The 25,045-nt window shown below is 39.3% G+C and overlaps 1 protein-coding gene across 1 annotated transcript in view; it reads left to right on the plus strand.

The window, feature by feature from the left end:
- Positions 1-25,045, plus strand: part of LOC149941331 (agrin-like) — a 213,099-nt gene that overhangs the window by 82,365 nt on the left and 105,689 nt on the right. The window contains exon 3 of the mRNA XM_090179880.1: positions 23,317-23,553. Within this exon, the coding sequence (XP_090036006.1) occupies positions 23,317-23,553 (237 nt within the window). The remainder of the gene's footprint in view (positions 1-23,316; positions 23,554-25,045) is intronic.

The raw sequence follows: 25,045 nt of genomic DNA on the forward strand, positions 1-25,045 counted from the left end.
GACGTACTAAGAACACGTAATCATAGCTTTAGCCCGTCGTGGAGCCTCCTAATCTATATTTTCAAAATAAACCCCACCTTTTTATATTTTCCGCCTGTAGTAACTTAAGTAACCAAAAACATAAGCGGTCTAAGAACTACTTAAATTAACTAAAAACCTGCTTAAAAACCACTTAAAACCAACTCTAATTTCGCTTAATGGAGGGCACTTAAAGCCAACTTGAAACCAACTTAAAAATAATATGTAATTTTCTGTATAAGAAAGGGTTCGCGCCTTCTTCTTAGAAGTAACAATAGTGGAAGAAGACTCAATAGCTCCGCCTCTTTAAAAAAAAATCTATTAGGAGGTGATCCAGCAAAATTTCCTTTCCTCTGTTCTTGGTACGTCTATGGGTTCTTGGTCCAACTGTTACTTGAAAACTAGAGGTCCTATATTTGTTATTGGCTAATATTTTTGCGCCATAGATTATGCTGGAAGTTATAGGGCGTGGCTAAGGGTAAGAGTGACGTCAGGAATAATAACAAGATGTCACGGAAATTTAAGTACAGACATTCCTCCGATGTTAGAACTATATTTTAAATATTAAATTTGAATTTGACCAAATTTTAAATCATCTTGTACATTAACATAACAAACCCAAGATGAAGTTTATCGAAAAGGAATTTTTCGAGTTACCTGGTTTTTTAAATAAGGCAGCGAAACACGAAAACGTTCGTTTAAACTAATTTTTAGACAAACCGAATTCTTATAGTTACCTGGTTTTGGAAATTAGGTAGCGGACCACGAAAAAGTTCGTTAAAACTAATTTTTAGACAAACCGAATTTTTAGAGGTACCTGATTTTAGATGGCGCCTGTATAAATTGGTACGAAATTCAAATATGACAATAGTGCGTACGCGAGTTATGTGATCCCGCGAATTGGCCAGAAATATCACTTAAAATTAAAATTTCTTAATGTAACCGAAAACGTAGTTAAGAAATCCCTTAGGATTGTGTGTAAAAATCGGAAAAATTATTTTCTTGATTTTAGGAACCTCTACTTGGAACTACTAACAACATTTAGGTATTCAAGATAATAAGATAATATGCACCTCTGATCCAGTTGGTTAAAAGATCTTTTTCCCCACCAAAACCTACCCATAAAACACTTCTCTCTACACAACTAGTCGCTAATATGTATTTTCTATGTTAAACTGAATTCTCTAACAACAATTAACTTAATTAAATACCTTTAACTATATTAAATATACACATAGTTGATTTCAATATCATTATTTACCAAATTCATTTAATGATGTACAATATATTCTTAAATTTAATGGTAAAATTTAAATAAGCGCAAATGTATACAGGGTGTTTCAGAAGGTTATGCGAAAATGTTAAGGAGTTGTGGGGGGTGAGTTGAGAAGTATGCGTGTTTTTTCCCCATTTGCCTACGATGAGGGAAAAGAGCGCCAGAGAGCTTCAAAGTGTGGCATACTAGCCCCTGGAAGTAGGCTGCAACAAGCACCAAACCAAGCAGCTGGGAAATGCGAACATTAAAGTTTGGGTTCGTGTGATAGGTAAAAAAAAAACTTTGTAAACAAATCGAGGTAAACTTAAACAGTATTTAAAGTCCCTGCTGCTTGGTTTTGCACTTGTTGCAGCCTACTTCCAGGGGCTAGTATAGGCCTTACTTTGAAGCTCTCTGGCGTAAATGGGGGGAAACAGGCATACTTCTCAACTCACCCCCTCCAACTCCTTCAAATTTTTGCATAACCGTTTGAAACACCCTGTATTTAAATGAAATAAGGAAAGTCTCGAGTAAATTTGCAGTTTTAATTCGTCGGCTTTATCGGCATTAATATTTTATTTAAGTGTGGCTCAGCGACAAAGAAAGACACTTAATCCTAGAGTTAATAATGGAACGTAAATTTCGCGCCTAGCATTAATTTCGTTGTAATTGGGTAAATGTTCCTAATGAAAATTAACGCGGCGTAACTTTTAGCAGCCTCGCTTTCGCGAAAGTGAAGAATGTGCTCCGAAAGCCGTTCTTTTTTGCACTTATAAATGGCGTTTCTTTTTTCACGTTCCCGAACTAATTTCGAAGCATCCGATAGCGGAGTTTAGCCGTTACGAAGGCGTAAAAACCTCCCCCTTCGCCGCGACTATACGTAGTCATTGCCCTCTAGTCGCCTTTAAGCGAACTGTCAGATAAAATCTAATGTTTTTCACTAATTACGGTTTTTCCACTATCTGATAGCGGTGTCATTTGCGGAGAAGGGCACTAAGAAAATAAAGTTGTACGTTTATTCACTTTGACGGGGTTTCATGGACGATGATTTTTCCCGCTTTTAGCAAATTCTTGGGGTTCGCCATCGCCCTATCATCTTCCTCTTCTCTCTATCCATCGCGGGCGGGGTGGGGTCGGGGGTCTGTTACCCTCTTTTGCCGGATGACGTCCCGTTTCGCTAATGATTTTTGCTCTCCGCACGCGTATTCTAATTTGGCGAGAAAGCTTTTCTACGCCAATCGAATTGAATAAAAGGGTGAGGGCATACCACTGAGGTTCCGACTCCCGGTCAACCCCTCCCCGACGCTTTTCGCTACTGCTACTAATTCGCTGCAAAATGTTCCCTCTTTTTGATCTTTTCCCGTCCTTTTTGCTAAATGGAGACGCGATACCCGACTCGTCATCCCACTCTTAAGCTTCCGTTTCGAAAGAGCAACGTCTTCTCAGAAAGAGAAGAGCTTAATTTGCCCGTTTTCTTCACGCCGTTACATTTACACTCGTTCCAGAATATAATCCGTCTACACTCTACATTTACCCTGGATATTTATCCAAGGCCTTATTTGGGGTTTTTCAATTAATATTGTTGTTTTTCTTACATTTATAAATTCGTCAACGCGGGAAAGAATTTGTATAAAATCAAAAAACAACATTAAAATGTGAGATGCGTTGTATCAGAAGTGTATTACTAGATCTCTCAAGTGAGAAGAATCCATCTCAAAATACCTATAACGTTATTTATTTGAAAACCGGTACCTATTCAAACTTTTTGACGAAAAAATATCGTGGATGAAATCGTCATGTTATGATTTTCCAAACTATTAAGGAAACAAAAAAACTAAAATAAGTAAAAATTGGTAAGTGGTATAAAACATTAGGTTTTCAGTCATAATTAGATGTAAGCTACCCCAGTTTGATTGAAAAATTGCTTCCATTGAAAATTGCCTGGAGCCATACGACGGTACATCTTTCATTTCTATAGTCAACACTCGTGAAAGATATACCATAACATTTTGATTATATTTAGTTTTCCGTTTACGTCACCGGTGATGCGTTACTATAGCAATAAAAATCTAATGGCTTTTTAATGTAAAGAAAAGGTTTTCTTTTTGGGAAAATTGGCAAACATAGAAAGGCGAGATATATCCGAAGGATTTGTTTGGCCCTTCGCCGTTCCGCAGATTCATAAACCATATCAGGTTATCAGCGAGAAGCGCTGAAGGTAGCATTTATCTCGGTAAACGGGCGACTAAGCCCCGGGCACTTTCGCCAAAGCCCAACAAGTATCAGAAACGCTATGAAGCGGATAAACCAATATTTTAATAATTCATCTTGAAAGACAAATATTGATTTTTTTTTAGGTTTTGGGTAGGAGGGGGGGGGGGGGGGCGATATGCCTCTAATCTCCTGTTTTTGGGCAAACATTTTTTTCCGCGCGCCGAACGTCCATCTCAATTTAGTAAGGAGAGTGCAAAAAAGGCGCCCAAAGTTTTTCGCACTCGGAAAAATAAACACTATTTATATAGGCTCGAAATTCGATCGCAATTGAGCATTTTCTAGCCCTTCGCGGATTGATGAGGGCTTAGGATCGTCCCTGATAAGAAAACTAAGATGATAGTTGTCTTTATTATCTTCATCACATCTTCGACATCTTTTCAACCTCATAAACCCGTCTGGCTAATAATTTTCCATAGATGTGTGTGAGTGTAATATTTGAGGATTTTTAAAGCTCTAAAAATATATTTTATTTTGGTTGATTCTAAATTTTTTAATTCAATTTATTATTTTTCAATTTAAACATAATACTGATTTCTGTTAATGGGTAATATTTGAAGCTTTTCGATAAATAATTTTTATTTGGGCTAATCCTAAATTTATTAATTAAATTTATATTTTCAATTTAAAAAATTCTAGTGATTATGTTAATAGGTAATATTTGAAGCTTTGGTTAAGCCTAAATATTTTCAATAAATTGTTTTTTTTTTCAATTTAAACAAAATGTTAGTTATGATTTGAAACTTTAAAATTCAATAAATAACTCATATTAGCGTTTCTCTTAAATTTATGAAATATAATATTAATTTTTAAATTTAAAATAACTTGGTAGTAAATCTCAAATCTATAACTGTCCCGGGCCGTTTTATACAATGGGCAGAATGGGCACTGTGCCCAGGGCCTAAGCAGGTATGAAGTGGCCTACGAAAGTTTATGAGTAGGAAAAAATTCACTTAAAAAATGTATTTTTAGAAATAGAGCCTACGAAGATCTAGTGTCCAGGGCCTGCGAAGGTCTTAAAACGGCATTGTATCTGTCTGACGCTCTTATTACTACTTTCTACTACAATGTAAGCCGTTTATAGGATTTAACTTTGGAAATCTGAAAGTTTTTTTTTGAAAGATAATATTTGTCTCTAAAACTATCCGTTTTCATTTTGGTGGAGCTGTATAAACTTGTAAGATTTTTGAGCCTTTACTTCTGAGGAAATTGTAAATTTTTCTAAACCGAGAAGGATAAGTTTCCAACAGTTTACTTTATTGCGTTTTCCCCCTGTATTGTGGATCAAAATTGGGAGCCTGCAGCGAACCAATCTTCCCTAACCTGACTGATACGTACGCCGACATATATGTTTCAGAAACCTTTTTTTTATACTTTTATTCTTATTTCTAAGGTTGCTTATTTAAAAAATTCCGGATTGAAAACCTCGGAGACTTGTTCGCGCTAGGTACTTTATCTATTTTTCAAACCATTCTTTATATATTTTTTGATATTACCATATTCCGCAACGTCTAAAACCCAATGCGAATTAAAGTTGAAAAAGTAAATACAAAATATAAGGAAGGAAAAATGTTTTTTAATATCCCGAATACATCATCTCGCATATTTCTGCCATTTGTTCTCGCTTGGCGCACTCCGAAATTATAAAAATAACCGTCTTTCTTTTGGGATAGAATTTGTTTCTGGCCCGTTTTACATTCAAAACGTGAGTCACGAATGCTTTTTTTTATATATTTAAGCCTCCTTGGAAGTCTGAGTATTTTTGAATATATTACCGCCAACTTTGTCATTCTTTTTTCTTGTAAAAAGATATATTTTCCTTTTTTTCGCCAGGAACATTTGAGCGTCCGTAATTATATTTTCTAATGAGGTTTTTTTACGTTATATTTTGGATACCTCGCTTTCCTTAAAATTGACAAATTAAAAATGTAAATAAGCCTCATTTATTTCGCGATGGCGACTACGAAAAAAAAAGTAATTTATCATAATACTTGACTAGAAAATGGAAAAAAGTCTCCGGATTAAACTAAATCTTCTTAAGGTAAGAATCCCCTTTAAATTCGGATATAGTAGATTGGTTATTTTCCAACTTCTGTTACGAATGTTCGAGGGTATTATTTATTTTTTCGAGGGTTGGGTTTTAGCTAGTCCGAAGTAAAAAGAAATAAAGGAGAATATTCTCGAGGGAGGGAAGGATTTTTCTTTCGGAGCGGAAAAACAGCCAAGAAGGAACGGAAGCTTCTCCAACACCGGAAGTTACGTATAGGCCTTTAACCGCTACCCCCTTACTTAGTAGTTGAAACAAAGCCTAGGATACGGCCAAGTCCGTAGTCACCGTATTCGCGGTCAAGTATCAGATAATGACGGGCTTTATTGGTGAACTCTCGGCTGCAGTGGAAGGGAGTTTTTATTCCTAGTGGCAATTTGTACAGAAGCGACAAAAAAGATTACCCACAGCGAAGCGACGATGCGGGAGAATAACAAGTAATAGAAAAGCAGTTCTCCAAGAAGACCAGAATAGTATTTCGTTGCCCATACCGTTATAAAAGCATTATTAAGTCGTAAGCTCACATTTATATCGGAAATTATTTTCTAAGTTAGACCTTAATTAATTTATCTAATGAACGTAGTATAGTTTCTTACGTTCTTGTTCGTAAACTGTAGTTTAATCCAAGTTACTAAAATAAAAGAAACAAGCGTATCCACCTTCGTCTAATTAATTCATACATACGAGGAGACTACCCGAGGTGATAATCACCGATTTTGTTGAAACTAGGTGAGTACGTAGACCTTATGGTAACAAAAATTTCACCAAGGGAAAAGTTGCATTGGGCATTAGTTTTGCCATGGCAACCGAAAATGTTTTTGACAACACAGTATGTATATTTTCCCATTGAAAGGGACATGGGAATCTGAGCACTTCTAAATAATAATAATAATAATAATAATTGTAATTAAAATTATTAATTTTGATCAAATTCAAACAACTAAATTATATTTTATTAATTTTGATAAAATTCATTTATTACCGTCGATTTGGCGATTAGTTGGTAAATACAACTTTTTATTTTTAAATTTCGCTTTTCTCCATTTTTACCGATTCTGATCAAATTTGATCAAATTGACCAAAGTTCATCAAAATATCTTACAATTAATTTCATTTGTCAATTTTGATCTATTTTTTTGGTTTTGAAAATCTTCACAGCGAGGACCCTTAGATTCCCATGTTATTTTCAATGAGCAAATATTCGTACTGTGTTGTCAAAAACATTTTCGGTTGCCATGGCGAAACTAATGTCCATTGCAACTTTTCCCTTGGTGAAATTTTATTTAAAATATAAAAAATAAATTATATTTAAAAAATTGTACATTGGGAAAATTCAAGTTAATTCTGATAAGTTCAAGCAAAATGGCCAAATTTAGGTAAATGCCATTAAATAAGCAAAATTTGGTTAGATTCAAGTAAAGTTTACCCAAATTTAGCCAATTTAATGGAATTGTCCTTCTATACCCAAAATTTGGTCAATTTACTCGCATTTACCTAATTTACACATTTTACTCATATTTACCAAAATGTTCATTCATTTATCCATTTTTACCCATTTTAAATAATATAATCAAATTTATTTGTATTTACCTGAATTGCATTTTTTTCCCCAATTTACACGCATTTACCCAACTTAACCCGAATTAACCCAATGTACAAATTTTTTATTTATTTTTTAATATTTTAAATTTTTTCATAGGGGACCCTAAAACTCTGCGATTTCTGCATGTTGATTTTCAAAGGGAAAAGTAGATTTTAAGTAATCAAAAACATTTTTGGTTGCAATGGCAAAACTAAAGCCCATCGAAACTTTTGTGAAATTTCAAGTTACATAGAGGTTTACTTATCCCCCGAATTTAAATAAAGTTGGTGAAAATCACCTCGGGTCGTCTCCTTGCTAGTCAGAAAATAACTCGGTCAGCAACCACGGTTCGAAATGAGAAACGTCGTTAAGATTTAGAACGTCTTTCCCTGATCAAATTCCAACTTAAATGGAACGTCAGGGCTAGTGAGTGCGGTTAGAGATCGAACAATTTTCGCTAAATTCTTGATGATCAGCGGTAATACGATCCTATGCCTGGGAGATGGCAATTTATCTCGAACGGTAGAGATCTTATGTGGGTCTAGGAATACGCCCTGTCCTAAATACTTGATCTCGTCCAGGGCGAAGCGACATTTGAATGACCTTAAAGTACTTCCGAAAGTTTTGCAAACCTAAAGAATTTCATCATAGGCGATTGCCATCGGTGTAGTTCAGTAAACAATCAACATCACTTACTTTGGTACATATTTGGCTAATGAACTAATCGAAATCTAGAACCAAATTCAGTTCGACTGGCGTCCACGTAGATAATAGTACCTTTAAATATGATTAATTTTTTTTTCTTTGGCGGTGAGAGTTCAGTCCTTGAAGCGCTTTTTTGTTATCATTGGTCCCATTCCAACAATGTCCTTAGAGTAAGGTCCGAAAAGTTATTTATGAAACGTGAACAATATGTGGCTAACGCGATAAACTTCTAATTTTATCGGATGACTGGCTTGTTCAATGTTTTGGAATGCCTGGATCTTCGTTTGATTGATGGATAACTCTGTCTTTTCAAGCATGTCTCCGTAGAACTCAAACAAAATACATCAAAGCTTCCTCTGGTATTACAAAAAAAAAACATAGCTATTGAGCTCGCTTGAGACAATTTACCCAACCAGCATAAAGTTCATCCATGTTATCTCTTTGAAAAAATTCAATTAAATAAATGTATTCTTAGAAATAGGGCTTATTAAGGTCTTAAAACGGCACTGTATCTGTCTTCTTAATTTATATCTTGGTAAGAAAAATACGTCACAAAATCAAGCATGCGCAGAGTAGAGCCAGCCGTTTTGGGAGCGGCGGAAAGTCGGTACTTCAACAATTCGTTGCCTTCCCCCTATGGAACGGTATAATAAAAAAGCCAATTTAAGTGGAAATAGTCCGTTTCCTCAGTTTTCGTTTCGGCTCAAAGACAGTTCACACTTTACATTTGAGCTATATTTTAGCTTGCGCATAAACCAAAATCATCTATTTTGTTTAGAATTATTATTTTGAAATTTTTTTCCATTAAATTAATAAAATAAAGTTTAGTTATTATAATATATTAGTATCTACCCTTAAAACGTGGTTTAAATAAATTTGAACGCCCGTTTCGACCAATAAAATTATGAAAAGGTCGTCATGAAATCGGTCAAGCATGGTTGCAGCTAGGAGCAACAAACAAAGCACCCCACACAAGGAGAACGCAACTCGTCAAAGTGCATTTTTCATTGGTTAGACGCTTTAGCGCCTGCTGCCGTCGGAAGGGGAAAATTCGGAATTGCTAGGCTAGGCTAATCACCCAAGGCGCCACCTTAGGCCTAAGTCATCAAGCGACTTTTAAAGCCATTAATTCAGGTGGCCGGGTTTCCCCTTTCCGTAAAACGTTCAGCGTAAAGGCTCGTCCAATGAAATTTGTACACAACACTGCGTTAGCTTGTTTAAAGGCTAGCTGCGTTCTCCTTGTGTTTGTCGCTCCTAGGTTGCAGGATGTCTCGAGTGTCGAATAAGTGCGAACTCGGTTACGTAGTCTGTTTGTCTTTTCCGTGAAGAAATTACTTTCTTCATTTCTCTTAAGCGGATTACTCTCTTTTCTATCGACATATATGTCATTTCACAAATAGGATTACGGACGGTAATTATCTTGTATTTTTTGACGCGTGCGTGAACGAACCTTAAGGAACCTGACATTGGATATTTGGTCCCGACTAGATATATTACACGTATGTCGCCGAATTATTTTCAAACCCACTTTTACTCAATTTGATTTACGACACGAAAAATCTATTTCATAGAAATATTTATTTAACACAGCTTCGCGGTGTGATTAAAAATAAATGTTAATTAAAATACCGTTAAAGCCTAGTTCCCACTTAGCGAAAAAACCAATTTTCGCGCTGAAAATTGACGCTCGCGAATACAATTTGCGAATTTTTTTCAAATTCGCCACTAAAGTCGCGTCTCCGCGGTATCTAGCGAATGTTCTATTTTTTGACGTCCACACCTTGGCGATAAAAAGCTTCAGCCAGTCAGAAAACGCGTTCCCTCGATCTATTCCGCTCCCGTCCGTCACTTATTAAGCCTAGGTCTTTAGAAAAGCGGCTCAGCCAACTTGACCAAGATTCTGAAGTAAAGGAAATTATCTCACGAATAGAATCGTTTATTTATTTAAATTATCAACAGGAACATCCATTTGGTTCATTTTGAACTGATGTTTTATGTTAGGCCTAAAACATTACAAAAAAGCCGCGCGAGTTGTTTTCAGCGTTTTTAAATTTTCGCGCTAAAGTGAGAACCGCTTCCCCAGCGACCGAAATAACGCGTCTTTTTTCATTGCGGGAAAATTTTATTCGTCTCGAAAATTCGACAAGAGTGGGAACTAGCCTTTATGATGTAATTTTTTTTCTAAAAAGTACTAGGCCTAAATGCGCCTTATTTGTAGAAAATAAACCGTTAAAATTCGTAAAAAGAATGATAGAATCTAACAATTCGAAATTCCTCCTTTAAAAGCACCAGCGAGAGTAACGCGTATCGGATAGACCTACCTTGAAACCTTATCCGAATGACTATAAAAGTTTTCCCAATGAGAAGAGAGTAGCAGCGTCTAGAGAAAACTTTGTAGAAAGTATCGTTTGAATGCTCGAATGCTCTCTTACACATCTCTCTTTCTCAGAGAAAGTCCACTTTCGAATATTTCATTCGTGAAATCCTATTAGGGTAATGCACTTTGGTAAACCCGCAACCCTCCTCTCTTTAACAATTTCACCCTAGCAACCTTTACAGGCGCGTCTTTCCACCCTCGTATACAACCCCCTAACACACCACGGTGGCTCGTGTTAAGTTGGTGTGGGAGAAGCCAATGTCGCTGTTGGGACACTTTTACAGGAGCGATTATTCCGCGATTCTATCTCCCTCCTCTCCGCTATCTCGCGTAGGGATGGCATCCCGATCTCTTGGCCTCCCATTCTTCGCTTTGTCTGGTGGCCGGGGTGTAATGATGACTCCCATCTATATTAGAACCAACAAATTATTCGCCTTCCCCCAATTCGTACACGTGGCGGCTTAATTATTCGTATTTCCCAATTCCGATCTAATTAGGGTTTTAAAACCGGTCCCTCACGCGGACGCTCCCGAACGTATTAAGCCGCTTTACTCCGGAGGCGCGGTTCGTTCCGCTATTGTCGCGAGGTGGCGCGCGTGGGTGTACACACGTCGCTAGACGAATATTTGATTAGTTCCGCGACTCCGCACCGCTGTAATGCGCTTTATCACAGCGAGCGGGTTACTCGCTCTTCTTAAAATAGGGGAGCTAGACCAAAGATTTAATCGAGTTAAAGTTTACTAACAAAGCCCGTTTCTCGTTGCCACTCTTCGAACACCCCGCCGCTAGTCGCGCTGTAGTCGCGTTCTCTCGGGGCCAAAAGCGCCACCTTACGACAATACTACAAAGCTAAAGTTAATGTAGAGAGAATAGGGAATTTTACAGCTGCCAAAATTAAAATTCCTTTTGACTTTCGCGCTCTTAAAATCTGTTAAATTCGAGGTTTTTTTTTGTTTCGCTAATTGGGTCAATATGGTAAAGTCTATTGATTCATTAAAGTGTTTTGTATTTGTTGTTAAGACTTGATTTTATATTATTTGAGTTGTCGTTCGACAAAGGCTTAGTTGAAAGTAATATAACATTATTTTTTTGACAAGCGCCATAATAATTAAATTTTGGAATTTGGATTGAGATAGTAATCTAAGCAAGAACGTATATATGTATAAGAACGTTGAACGATCAAATTGGCGACTGGTGCCATCTAGGAGCAACAAACACAACACCCCACACAAGGAGAACGCAACCCGTCAAAAGTCGTGGATTTTCTTGTGTACATTTTTCATTGGCTAGACGCTTTAGCGCCTGCTGCCGTCGGAAGGGGAAAATTCGGAAATTTTCTTCCCCCCCCCGCCCGTAAAACGTTCAGCGTAAAGGCTCGTGACGCTCGTCCAATGAAATTCGTACACAACCCTTCGTTAGCGTGTTTAAAGGCTAGCTGCGTTCTCCTTTTGTTTGGTGCTCCTAGGTGCCATGATGCAATCGGTTCATAATAACTCGGCTAAAAAAACCGCGTGCGGCGCGCGCTAAAGGTTAAAACCGTTTCTCTTTCAAGCGTGCGCTGCACGCGGATTTTAGGGCGGAGTTATTCTAAAACCGATTAAATCATGGCCCAAGCGATGCCTTTTGTTCAACGTTCTTATACATATATACGCTCTTGATCTAAGTGGTACATACTGGTATATCTCATCGACGAATTTTTTTATAGAATAGGGATTTTTATAGTAGGCGTATAATTCACATTTATACTTGAATTTAAGGTAATGTTCAGGAGATTATCAATAGTTTACTTCGTTTTGATATCAGACAGCCCCGCGGTTCTCAGTCAAAATCTGGTTAAACATGGGTAAACCTCAAGTACAATATTTTAATTATCTGTTTCAAAGAGAAGGGACGTTCATTCAAACTCCCATTTAATCGCAAACATAGTCTATTCTATTCGCCTCGTTGCAAATTTGGAACAGCGAAACTGTACCCTATTAGGAGACATTCGGAGTTGCGGTTATCGGAAGAACGTCAACCCCAGGCACCGTTAATTTCGACGGCTCTTTTTGACAATTAAAAATATTGGCCGACCGCCCGCTGTTTCGTGAAATTAGCTTAAGATCCGGGCGCGAATTTCTCATTCGCTTTCTCTCTCTCCCTCTCCATCCTCTTTTCATCTCACCGCCGCCGCCGCCATCATTTTCTCATTCCATTCATCTATTTCGTCGGCAGTCTTTTTTCTCTCGGCGTCAACGACTAGCTTGGTCCTCCGCCGGGATCAGAGACTCGATGAATTATTAATAGGTATAAATCTCGAAAGTTGTCCCGTTTCTTCTCCGCGCAGTGGGAAGATAAATTATATTTTCTGTCGTTTCCCTCAATCTCAACTTTCGTCTTTCATTAATGAAAGATTATACAAAAGCGTGCTACTTTATTCTTAATAATTTCGAACGAGATTTTTCGAAATGCTATAAATAATTAGCTTCCATCGACAGAGCCTAAAATATCTCGAAATTCCTCGGAGAAAATTTAGCCTTTCGAAATTTTGCTATTTCATCGTAACACGCTTACGACTGACCAAAGTTCTAATAAAAGGTAATTTTATCGAAGCTTTTGTTAAATTAAAATCGTACTGTCAGCCGTCTTTAAATTTCGTCCGTTCAATCAGCGTTCATTCTATTTAAATTAAAGGGGAACAGCCAAGCTTTTCCAAATATGGCTTTATTTCCGTATCAAAAGATTAACAAGACGTTCAATATACTAACACGTACCTTTTTTTGTCTTGAAAAAATAACTTTTGGCCCAAAAAGTTGAAACGAAAAATAACGCCAGGTGTTTGGGTTTGAATTTTCGCCGCCATCTTAGGGGCTGCCGCCAGCGCCCCTAACCCCGTATGAGCGATTTGCGAACTATCCTAACTTTTAAAATCGCGCAATTTAGGCTTAAGTCTCTTATAACTGGAACGCGCCGCGCGTGGAAAACCAATTATTTACGTCTTCATCAGCGCGCGCTTTTACTTTGTTTTTCTGTCTCACCGACTTCTCACCAGGTGTCGCGGCGGACGCGCGCTTTTCGATTTCCCGAGATTTCTTTATTTTATTAAAAATTAACCACTCAATATTTTTTGACGCGGTTTCGCCATAAATTTTAGGTTTTAATGGGCTAAAGGGCTATCTAACTGGTTAAAGCTTGACCTTTCCCCTTTAATGGCTAAGAGGATAACGTTTCTTCGAAAATATTTTATATAATGGGTTCTATTTAGATGGATTCGAAAAGTTAAAGGAGGCCGATAAATTAAACATTCAGATACGGTAAACGACCTTTCCAACACGCTAACTCCGCGAGGATACCCAAACGTGGTCATTACTCGGACGTGGTCGCTACGTTACCTCACGCCTTCGCGATTTCAAATATTCGAAGACTTAACCCTTCGCGCCGCCTTCGCGTAAACTACCACCTATTTAAGATCGAGAAGGCGTCTCTAATTTAAATACGTAATTTAAAAAGGCGCTAAATTTGGTAAGGAATTAAGGAGTGGGTGTGGGTGGGTATCGTCCCGTCTTCTGCTCGGAAGGAATTGTCACCTTCAATTCTTGAGAGGCGGAAGAGTGGGATGCTAATTCTTCCGGGTGGTCTGGCCATCTCCTAGGAACGTCCCAGCATTTTCATCCTCTATTTTTTGGCTCTAGCCTTTCCGTTTCTAACGAGAATCGCTGATGGGTGAGAGGGGATGTCTCCTCGGAAACCTCCGATCCGGTGGTAGCGGCCCCTGCAGGGCTGGCGTCGCCAAATCCACTTTTCCGCGCTGTCACGAAACATTGTGTTTCTGGCACTCTGATTTCGAAAATAGTGGCATCTCTCTCGCAGTTTCGTGTCATTAATATCAATACAACGGGAACAGGGCCACGCTTTTTTTCCACCGAGCGTTTCAGCCCTCCCTCTGCACCGAACGCATCTTTTTTTAAGCATTGAACATTGAGATTCCGTATAGGAAAATGGAAAGATGTATAAAAGGAAATGACCTGGTTATCCTCGCGGATTCCTTTTGTTTTTGCGTTTTCCAAAATTGAACAAAAGGGAGTTGGACGGTTTATTGTTTACAAGTCGGGAAATGCTTCATCCTAGTAACATCCTAGTACGGCCGCGTGTTTTGTTTGGATTCGCTCCGGGTGTCATTCTCTCCCAGTATACCATTGATCGACGTTTACCAGATTGGAAAACGAACAATTTTGACTTTTCCCTTTTTACCCCGGGCTGCCCCTCCTTTTTCTGTTTTGTACATTTGCTTGTTTTCTCTCCTTCGCCCCGTTTTGCTTCCACCGAATCTCTCTCTCTCTCTCTCTGTTGTTTTTCTCCCGCTACTTTCTCCTCTCTCTCTCATTGCGTGTCGTGTTCCTTCGTTGGGAAAACTGAAGGTTTTGGGGCCGCCACCAACGTCGTTCGATAAAATTGGAAAAACCAACGTGTGTCTCCCCCCGTTTCTACCCCTTTCCCTGCCTTATATATATATATATATATGCAGGGTGTTTCAAAAGGTTATGCAAAATTGTAAGGAGTTGTAGTGGGTGAGTTGAGAAGTATGCCTGTTTTTCCCCATTTTCCTACGATGATTTAAAAGAGCGCCAGAGAGCTTCAAAGTGTGGCTTACTAGCCCCTGGAAGTAGGCTGCAACAAGCATAAAACCAAGCAGCAATTACTTTAAATACTGTTTAAGTTTACTTTTTTACGCTGGTTACCTCGAATTGTTTACAAATTCCCTTTTTACCTATCACACGAGCCCCAACCTTAATTTTCGCATTTCCCTGCTGCTTGGTTTTGCGCTTGTTGCAGCCTACTTCCAGGGACTAGTCGGCCACCCCTCTCTGGCGCTCTTTTAACTTATCGTAGGAAAATGGGGGAAAACTGGCATACTTCTCAACTCGACCCCTACAACTCCTTCAAATTTTTGCATAACCTTTTGAAACACTCTGTATATATATATATATATATATATATATATATATATATATATAAACAGAGTGTTTCATATATATATCTTGGTTGACTGGTCCTACCGTTCCACTTTATATGTATAGTGCAGCGTGAATCTATTCCGATTCTGTTAGAAATGCGGAGTGTCTTTTTGGGCAAATAGAATTTCATACGCCCCGAGGTTATTAAAAAAAAGGAAGAGGATCGATTTAGGACAACGGATTGTACGATCAAAGGATAACCCCCCCCCTTCCACCTATTGCTTTCCGAGGAATGATTGCTCGGATCAACAGACGCGTACTGTCCCGAATCTATAATTCCATCCATCCTTTATTCCCGCCCAGAATTTAAGGCTGATTTCCACTCGGCTCTCTATTGACTCTCGTCGGGATTCGTTGCTTTCAATTACAAACGGATGTATACCCAAATAAGGTAACTAAGTAGTTTACCGTTCTTTTGTTTATAATTCTAAACAACGCGAATAAAGTTCGCGAGAGATAGTTTTCAGACCAACATACGTTTTGCTTCTAGGTTATAAATCATCTTTTAATTATTTAACTTAAATTTAATTTAAATTTAATTTAACGAGTAAATATACATATATTGGGTAATTACGAGTAAATATACCTAAATTGGGTAAAGTTTTGAAATTTCGGTGATTTTGGGTTATAACGAGTAACGATAAGTAAATTGGGTAAATTTGGGTTAATATTCTTAAATTGGGTAAATATAGGTAAATTTGGGTAAAAACACGTAAATTGCGTAAATACGAGTTAACATACGTAAAATGGGTCAATTTGGGTAAATAAACGTAACTTGGGTTATATTTATATGTCAATTTGTTAAATTGTAATTTCCATAGAGAAAACAGTTTTTAAGTTGTCAAAAACATGCCATGGCGAAACGAAAGCCCATTCTTGTCCACCCTTTTAGGGATTTTCAAGTTACATGAAGGTCTACTTACAACCCGAGTTTGAACCAAATCGGAGATAACCACCTCGGGTAGTCTCCTTGTAAGTTAAAAAATACCTATTACCAGAAGTCTATTATATCTCTCTTACGAGCTACGTATCCATCTGGAATTTAAAAATGAAATATGTAACTAGAATGATTTTCAATTGGAGCGATTTTCCCTTCAAACCACTGAAATTATACCGCGTGCATTACCCAACTAACGATATTAAATTTAAAAATTACATTCCGTGGAAAAATTTATTTATTTATTAAACCGTATTTTTTCTATAAAATAGTCTTAAACAAAAATGTCACGGACATTTAAGTGCACACAATCCCCCCGATGTATTAAATATATTTTAAATATCAAATTTTATATTTGAACCAATTTCCAAGAGGAATTTTATCGAAAATGAATTTTTCGAGTTATCTGGTTTGGGAAAAAAGGTAGCGAAACGCAAACACGTTAATTTAAATTAATTTTTAGACAAACCGAAATGTCATTTTGATCTACAAACGCCTGTAGAAGTGTTCCAACTGCAGCACATCTACGTAGGCCCATCCTCAGAGTGGTACAGAGGATACGACACCACTCATTTCCGGCATTTCCTGGAAACTGTCGGCGGAATTTATGAATTTGATGATTTACAACGCGTCTCCTACAGCGGCGTGACTTGAAACTCATTATTTCTGGGGAGACGAAAGAACAGGTCTTAGAGTTGAGACGGATGATTTAAGAAAACAAATAACGTTGCTGCCCTTTTCGGGTTCCAAAATCCAATCTCCAATTGGAGACCAAAGTAAATTCTTCCAATGGAGACTTCAGACCCATGAATATTGTAAATAAATCTTCCAGTGGAGACATGAGACCTGGTGAAAAGATAAAAATCATACAGAGCTTGGAGACATGAGGATCTCTGGAGACCAGATACAAATATTCCAGTGGAGATCTGAAACACATGGAGACTTTAAAAATTTCCGGTGGAGACTGGAATCTTCACTACCTAAGGAACTCAATTGAAAGCTTAAGATGAATTGCGTGGTTTTTGCTTTAAAAAGTTTTTTTAATTTCAATAGAAATATTTTATAACAAATATTCGGGGAGGTATTAAATTTTAATAAAATAATTTCAAATATTTAAACCAATATTTTTCGAAGTGCTCGTTAAAATGTTATGTAGTTTTGATTTTATGGTATATGAGGTTGATTTGGGGGCTAAATCAGCCTTTGATGTCGGTACCATAGTTTTGGTAACCTTTTATCTAAACGTATTCCAAGAACCTCAATGCATTTATAATTGTCGCCACTCTCGTTAACATTATCCTATTAACGAAATTTAACTGCGTGATAAAAACCTTAACCAGGATTTTAAAAATACTATACATAAAACCATACGTTTAGGGGGCTACTTGCTACGCCACAGAATGTAATTATTTTAAAACATTATTAAAATAATATTAGTCGAAATTGCACGTTTCTATATTTCTAAATCTAAACATAGCCTGTGAAAACAAAATCTCTTGAAATTAAATGTTTTCCGTCGTTCCAAAAATGGCTTATAATTAGTTTTAAACGATGGGTCGGACATTCACCAAAAATGTGTACGGGATTTTTAAATCCGGGATTTCACGCTGGATTTCAAGATTTCTTTCTTGTTGGATTTCGGATTTCTTAACTTTTGTCCCGGATTTTGAGATTCCTCAATTTTGCGCTGTATTTCCGGAGTTCCCCTCGGATTTCAAGATATTTCGTTGGATTTCCGGATTTCTCCTCGGATTTCAAGATGTTTCGTTGGATTTCCGGATTTCTCCTCGGATTTCGAGATGTTTCGTTGGATTTCCGGATTTCTCCTCGGATTTCAAGATATTTCGTTGGATTTCCGGATTTCTCCTCGGGATTTCAAGATGTTTCGTTGGATTTCCGGATTTCTCCTCGGATTTCGAGATGTTTCGTTGGATTTCCGGATTTCTCCTCGGATTTCAAGATATTTCGTTGGATTTCCGGATTTCTCCTCGGATTTCAAGATGTTTCGTTGGATTTCCGGATTTCTCCTCGGATTTCGAGATGTTTCGTTGGATTTCCGGATTTCTCCTCGGATTTCAAGATATTTCGTTGGATTTCCGGATTTCTCCTCGGATTTCAAGATATTTCGTTGGATTTCCGGATTTCTCCTCGGATTTCGAGATGTTTCGTTGGATTTCCGGATTTCTCCTCGGATTTCAAGATATTTCGTTGGATTTCGCAATTTCTCGTTGGATTTCGGGATTTATCGTTGGATTTCGGGATTTATCGTCGGATTTCGCAATTTCTCGACGGATTTCCGGATTTTTCTACGGATATCACAGTTTATCGTCGGATTTCTGGATCTCTAGTCGGATTTCGCCATTTCTCGACTGATTGCGAGATTTTGAAAATATTTCCGGATTTTGAATAAATCCAGACTGGATTTCGGATTTCTTGAAAAGTGTACGAGATTTCTTTGAATGTCCGACCTCTCGGTTTTAAATCAATTGTTTAAGCATGACTTTCGTATTACATTGCTGGCTTTGTTTAATATGACCCTGCGAAGGAAAATTACAAAGGCTTAGGAATTAGGTTGCTTTCCTACTATAATCATAATTAGAACAGCAAGTACGCTATATACAGGAGAGTTTTAATTATCTTTTAGATAAAGTAAATGAAAAACTGAGATAATCGCGAGCGGCATCTTGACCGTTGGTGATTCTGCTCAGCGTTGGGTGGGTTATACTTTGTCATTTATTATATCGGTGGGTGGTCTCCCCCCCCCTTTCGCACCCCCCCCCCCTGGTACCGTCTTAATACGCTTTTAATGTCTCGCGAACTTTCCCTCTCCTCCCCTACGCGTTATCGGAGACCGGTTCCTTTATAATTAAGCTTTGAAGAAAACCGCTTACAGTGCTCCCTGGACTGAAAGGGTGAATTATTGAAGGCCGTACGAGAAAATGGGATAAAAAATAAACTCTTAAAAAAGAGTGGTTGGAAGGATGGTCGAATAATAAAGCGGAACTCGAGGGGCTTCTAGAGTTTCAACAAGTAGAAAGCCCGAGAGAACATGATCTGGACAAAATTTACTCATCTGGGAGGGAAAGTTTCGGGGCTGGGCTGCGGTGGATCGTTATTGTCCGCGTAAAAGAATTGCCGTCCATCCTAGTTCCTTTCAAATCTCCGCGAAATGAAATCGTATTAAAACTTGGAAGAGATGCTACTGCCCGATATAGTCCGCTGAGGGATTTGTTCTAGAAAGCCGAACTTATCATATTTCACACGTTTCAATTATTAAAATTGAGCACTCGCCTTGATTAAGGTTTCTATATTAATACCATAAGTGTATAATATTGTTACGTAAGTGTTAATGAGCTATTCGCGAGACAGACGGCATTACGGGCTTCGTCACAGTTTTGCGTCCGCTTGCTAACGCGTCACACGTAGCCTTTGACAGCGCCTCGCTAGGGGGAGATTTTCTTCTTGTGATGACGTCACTCCCAAAGTGACAAAATTATGGAACAATATTATAGAATTATGTTAATACTGACGTCTAGACTGACGTTACTCGAATGTGAATGTACTGAAACTTTCAATATATATATTAATATATTAATATATACTAATTTAAGTACTTGAAAGTTTATTAAGTATTATATTTAATTCATTTGAATTGATACAGAAATTCGGAGTTGAGCTTTGGATACACCTTTAAATAAATATATGAAAAGTCGCGTCTACTTCGAACTTTGGATAACCCGTTCTAACTTTCGGTTTAAAAATCGCTTGACTGGGTCGAGCGGATCGCCTTCGATATTGGAGAAGCGAGGTATACAAATATTTCTTTGAAATCCGGTCGCGGCTGCCTTGAAACCAATGAGCCGGAATCTCGACCGAATAAGATTATACCCCGGAAAGAACGACGGGCAAAAGAAATATATATAGAATGAAAAATATGAAACAGGCCTTTGCCGAAATTGAGAAAAATGCGAGGCGCGAGCAGGAAGATCGACTCTTTCGCGGCTAATAAGTGTGTCGTCGAATGTTTACGTTGCCATCAAAATTCAGCCGCGAAAGTTGCGGCCCCGAGAAAAGCGAAACGCATCATTTCGTATAAACCCCCACTCTCCGCGATTCTTGACACTCTATCCGCGCAGAAGGCACTCCCACCCCGCCTTTGCAGACGCTGTCCACTGACACCAGGGGTTCAACTTCAACGCGGTCTACGTTCTCGGAGAGCCGAGTTCAAATCGATCCGGCGAAAACGTGGCAGGGGGGGCGGCAGGGAAGGCGGGTGGGAGGCAGCGAGATGTGCGAGAGCCAGAGAGAGGATAGAAGCGTCAGTTCGCCCATTCTGGCCCCACCATAGGGCCCTCTTACCACGCGCTTCCCGCCAACGGACGATCTTTCGCTGATTCTTCACCGGAGTTCTCGCAGTCCCAGTCTCTCGCTCTCGCCTCTCTCTGAACGCGTGTTTCGAACCGTCTCGTAACAACGCGCGTTTCGTCTTCTTCGTCACGAAATTTTCATTCTTTCGTATCGTCTCTTCGAATAATCCTGGTAATTGGATAACATTCACGACCGTTTCGTCGGGGCTTCTTCGTCGACGTCAATTTGAAGGTAGATATAAAAATATACCAAAGGAAGAAAGAACAGAGTCTAGACATTTTTATTGGAAAATAAATCCTGGGAATGTGAACTAAAGGGTTTTTCATTCGAAGGTGGAAGAAAAATATGTATCATAAGAAAAATGTTACGCTATTTTCCGAGAAAAGACTAAATTCCATTCCTCTTTTTTAACACTTTCGAGTCGTTGATATGAAGTAAACTAGATCATGAAAAAGCGAAGGCAATTTCCAGAATGAAAAATCTGTGGAAACAAATTAGTCAATAGGGCCTCCAATTAAGATAACAAAACGAATGCAGTAAGAGAGTAAAAAGAGAGATAATTAGTTTCTCGTCGTGGGAGGCTGCGCCGTAAAGCGCCGACGCAATAGTCTCAGTTTTCACTTCCCCCTTATTTCAGTTTCACGATGGTTTTTTCTCCGAGAAAAACAGAAAATGAAACTAGAGAAGCGGCACAAATTTTAATCATTTTTTTGATCCGGCAAAGAAAAATGAAAAGCGGCGAATAAAGGAACTCGGCCCGAATGAAAGGAACAGAAGGAAGCTTCCGTGTCGACAAGCGTTATTACCGAGTACTTTATCACAAAAGTGCGTTAGACTGCCACTGCTAAAAGGAAAAATCGAGAAAGAACCGAGTACAAAAAGGAGGAAACGAGAGAATTTAGTTCAAAATATTCGGAAGAAAATGGGATAAGAAATAACGCGTTGGACGACCAGATCCTGCTAAGCGTTTTTTGTAAGGTGGTGCGGGGATCCTCAGAGGCTGCGGAGGAAGAACTGCAGGGACTCTCCTCTTCCATTCTACTAATCATCATCGACAAATCTGAGACCATGGCACTTCCGGACTTGACGCGGAATCCGTTGTCATTGGTTCATTTTCCTACGACAACGTTCGCTACTAGGTGGCGGTAGTGGCGGAAAAGAGTACCCCCACTCTCTCTCTCTCTCTCTCTCTCTCTCTATAAATACGTACGGCAGCGAAGTCATCGGAGGGGCGCGCGATGGAGAGTTTCGATGGAATATGGGTAGGAGAGGCGAGAAATCCTCTCCTCTTCCCGCTCATCTTGATCCTCCTCCTCATCCCCAATCTCTGTTGCGTTGTCGTCGCGGGCTGGCCCGTAACCGTCCCCGGAGCGAGTCGACTGTGAGGGAATTTCGGCAAAAGACGCTCGCGCGCGCGCCAAGATCCGCTCGCTCTTATTTGCGCGATGAGTGACGGCGAGCCGGGTTCGCAACCGCGGATTTCGTGCATAAAGGCCATTTCCGATTCAATAAGAACATTCTGAAGAAGGTAGAGAGAGAGAGACTTCTGTTTTCCGCTTCTGAAAAGAACGTTTTCTTTTTTTCTATCATTCCGATATATATTACCACGCTCTCCCAATTTTATCGTATTTCCTTTATTATTAATATACGACCGTCGTCTATACCGACTTTGAATAATTCGCGAACTTATCCGTGAGAAATTGACAATCTGTTACGGACGGAGCGAAGTATTTATCAAAAGCTGATTAACATCGTTCCTTTTCATACGACGACCTGATATTTACCCCCGATTAATCCCCCGCTCTTTCTCCTCGTTATAGATTTATTAATTCGTTTGTTTGTAGCGCGTGTTCCTCGAAATGGCAAGACGTTTGGTTTAGTACTTTCCGCGACTGTTTAATCGGCTATTCGTGTTTGCCCGTCATCTGGAAGCCGAAAACAATATATCGAGTGCAACTTTCCGCTCAACTTTCGGAGCTCACTCTCCACTTTTCTTCGGTTTCGTCCCGCAAACAAGCCGACTGAAGAGAGTGGAGGGGGGAGGCTGGTCGGCGCGTAGATTTCGCCCGGCGCTCGATTGTAGAAAAAGAATCGATTCCGGGGACCGCCCGCAGCTTTGCTTGGCCGCTCCGCGTGTGTGCGCCTGTATATTTGCCGCTCTTCTCCCTCGTTGCAAACCACCAAATGCAGTGCCGCCGTAACTGCCTGATAAGGCGCTCTATACTCCTCCTCTATCCGCGCCAGATTACCATGTTTGACTCCTTTCACTTCGAACGTGTTTGACCTTTCAACCCATTTACGTAAATTGTCCGACGCGACATTGCACCCCCTACCGAGATTCTCCACCCCTAACAACTCCGCACTCTTTTTTTTTCAATCCATAACTTTTTTTGTTTGATTTCGGTTTATATAAAAAAAAATGATTTTTTTTTCTTCTTTTAAAAGTTGGGACTCTAAAGAGGAAACAATCGATGAGAGCTTTTTCTATCAAATGGGTGATGCATTTATTTTTGGTTTTTTGTTTTTATCGTTCGTCGAACCGGAAATTCGTCAAGCTTTAAGACTGGACATCGCGATTAACATTGGATATTTGGCATTTTAGGAGCGTTAAGCGAGACTCTGTAACGGAAGGAGCGCGAGTAGTTTTCGGTGGTCATCGTGGTCGCGGACCATGCGGTTGCGGTCATCTGCCTATCCGGCTATATACTTCCTTTTGACCCAATTGACCCCACTGACCTATTCTTGCTATAAATTTCGACCAGACTTGAAAAACCCGTGCCAGGACAAGGCGTGCAACTTCGGAGCCGAGTGCCGGCCCTCTCTGGACGGAAGGTCATCCGAATGCGTGTGTCCCGAAAGATGCGCCACTTACGGAGATAGTCGCGGTTCCCGGCCTGTTTGTGGATCCGACGGACAGGATTATCCCAATATTTGCGAGCTGAGACGCAGCGCCTGCAAGGACATGAAGGATTTATACGTCAAGTACCAAGGACGATGCGGTAAGTACTTTACACTTTTTGCGTCTTCTTTCTCACTTTCTCTTTGTTTACGTCGGGGAAGTGTCAGTCGGGGGGGGGGGGGGGGGCTAATTGGATTAGTTTTCGGGGAACCGGGTTTTATCTCAATTGAGTAAAGCGGCCTCTAATTAGTATTATCTTTTTTTCCCCGGCGCCCAACAAAGTAATCTTATTGTACTCGGGATAAAACACGCCGAGTTTAGTTTTGTCTCGAAGGTTCTTAACACTCTGAGCGGATTGATTTCCATACAATTAGTTGGCATTCTCGGAAACTAAGCCGCTAAACGCGAGGAATAAAACAACTTCGCCGGCGTTGAGCCAATTTGCTCTCGGCACTTTCATTCTAGCATTCTTCCCTGATCCGGCAAACAATAAAAATAGCCAGTCCTGGGAAAAACACCGCTGTTTTTGTCTAAAAGCTAAGTCGCTGACCATCTGGGTTTGTTTGGTCTGGCGGGAAAATGGGTTTCGGTTTAGTGGATTTAATGGGTAGGAATTACTAACGTAAATATTTTAAGTTACACTCGAGTACTTTAAAAGCTTTAATTGAACGGCATACGCTATTTTAGAAGCGAAAACCTTTCTCTTCAGTCTTCGTATTAAAGGTTTAAGTTGAAACTGGTTCTGGTGAGATATAAATTTAAGGCCACGTCGACGTTCACTTTCATTAAACCTTTCAAAAAGAGCGATTTAAAACAATCAGATTTTCTTCGTCCGCGAAGTCAACTGAAAGGCCGCAATCTAAAAAGCAAACAAGCCAAATTCTCGGATTTTTTCACACAAAAGCCCTTAAAATTCGCTTATCTCTAGCTGGCATTCTTTTTATTTTCGCACCTTTAACGATTTAACCGTTTTTATTACGAAACTAAACCGGGAGTACCCTTTTTAAAAACCAAAGCCCAAGCGGCCCATTTTCACGGAAACGACGTTGCCAAAGTTGGAGCCGCTTTTACGGATAAAGAAAGGCTAAACAATTCACGGACTATCCCCGCCGTTTTAATGGCAAAGTTCTCTTAAGACTTTCCCCAGTACCTCTATTAATAATACGTCTTAACTTTGACCCCGAGTATAAACTAACTATTAGTTAAATATTTAAATAAGCTTTGTCTGTAAGTAAGGGCGTTAGAAAGTTTCTTTTCGCGGAGATGACAATGACTGTTTTTTATTTCTGCTTTGCGTAAAGAAACGATTCAGGGGCTGCAGAGCGCCTAATGGTACTCGAAATTCCTCCGCCAGAATTGAGAGAATTTCTGGCTATAATTCAAGACGCTTCCTAAAGGTAGTTCGAAAAAAGGCTAGGTGAAGGGTACAGTCTCCGGGCTGTCGACTAAAACGGCCTTAGAAGCCGGAGAATTCCTAGCCTAGCAAACACGTACACAAATATAAGGTGAAAAGGCGAAGAAATGTAACTGAGGGGGGGGGGGGCGGGAACTCCCGAAGATGGAGTAAAAAAAGTTAAACGAAAAATCGCGGC

Source organism: Leiobunum rupestre, chromosome 6, assembly GCF_980474605.1.
Source record: "Leiobunum rupestre chromosome 6, qqLeiRupe1.1.hap1, whole genome shotgun sequence".
NCBI lineage: Eukaryota > Metazoa > Arthropoda > Arachnida > Opiliones > Sclerosomatidae > Leiobunum > Leiobunum rupestre.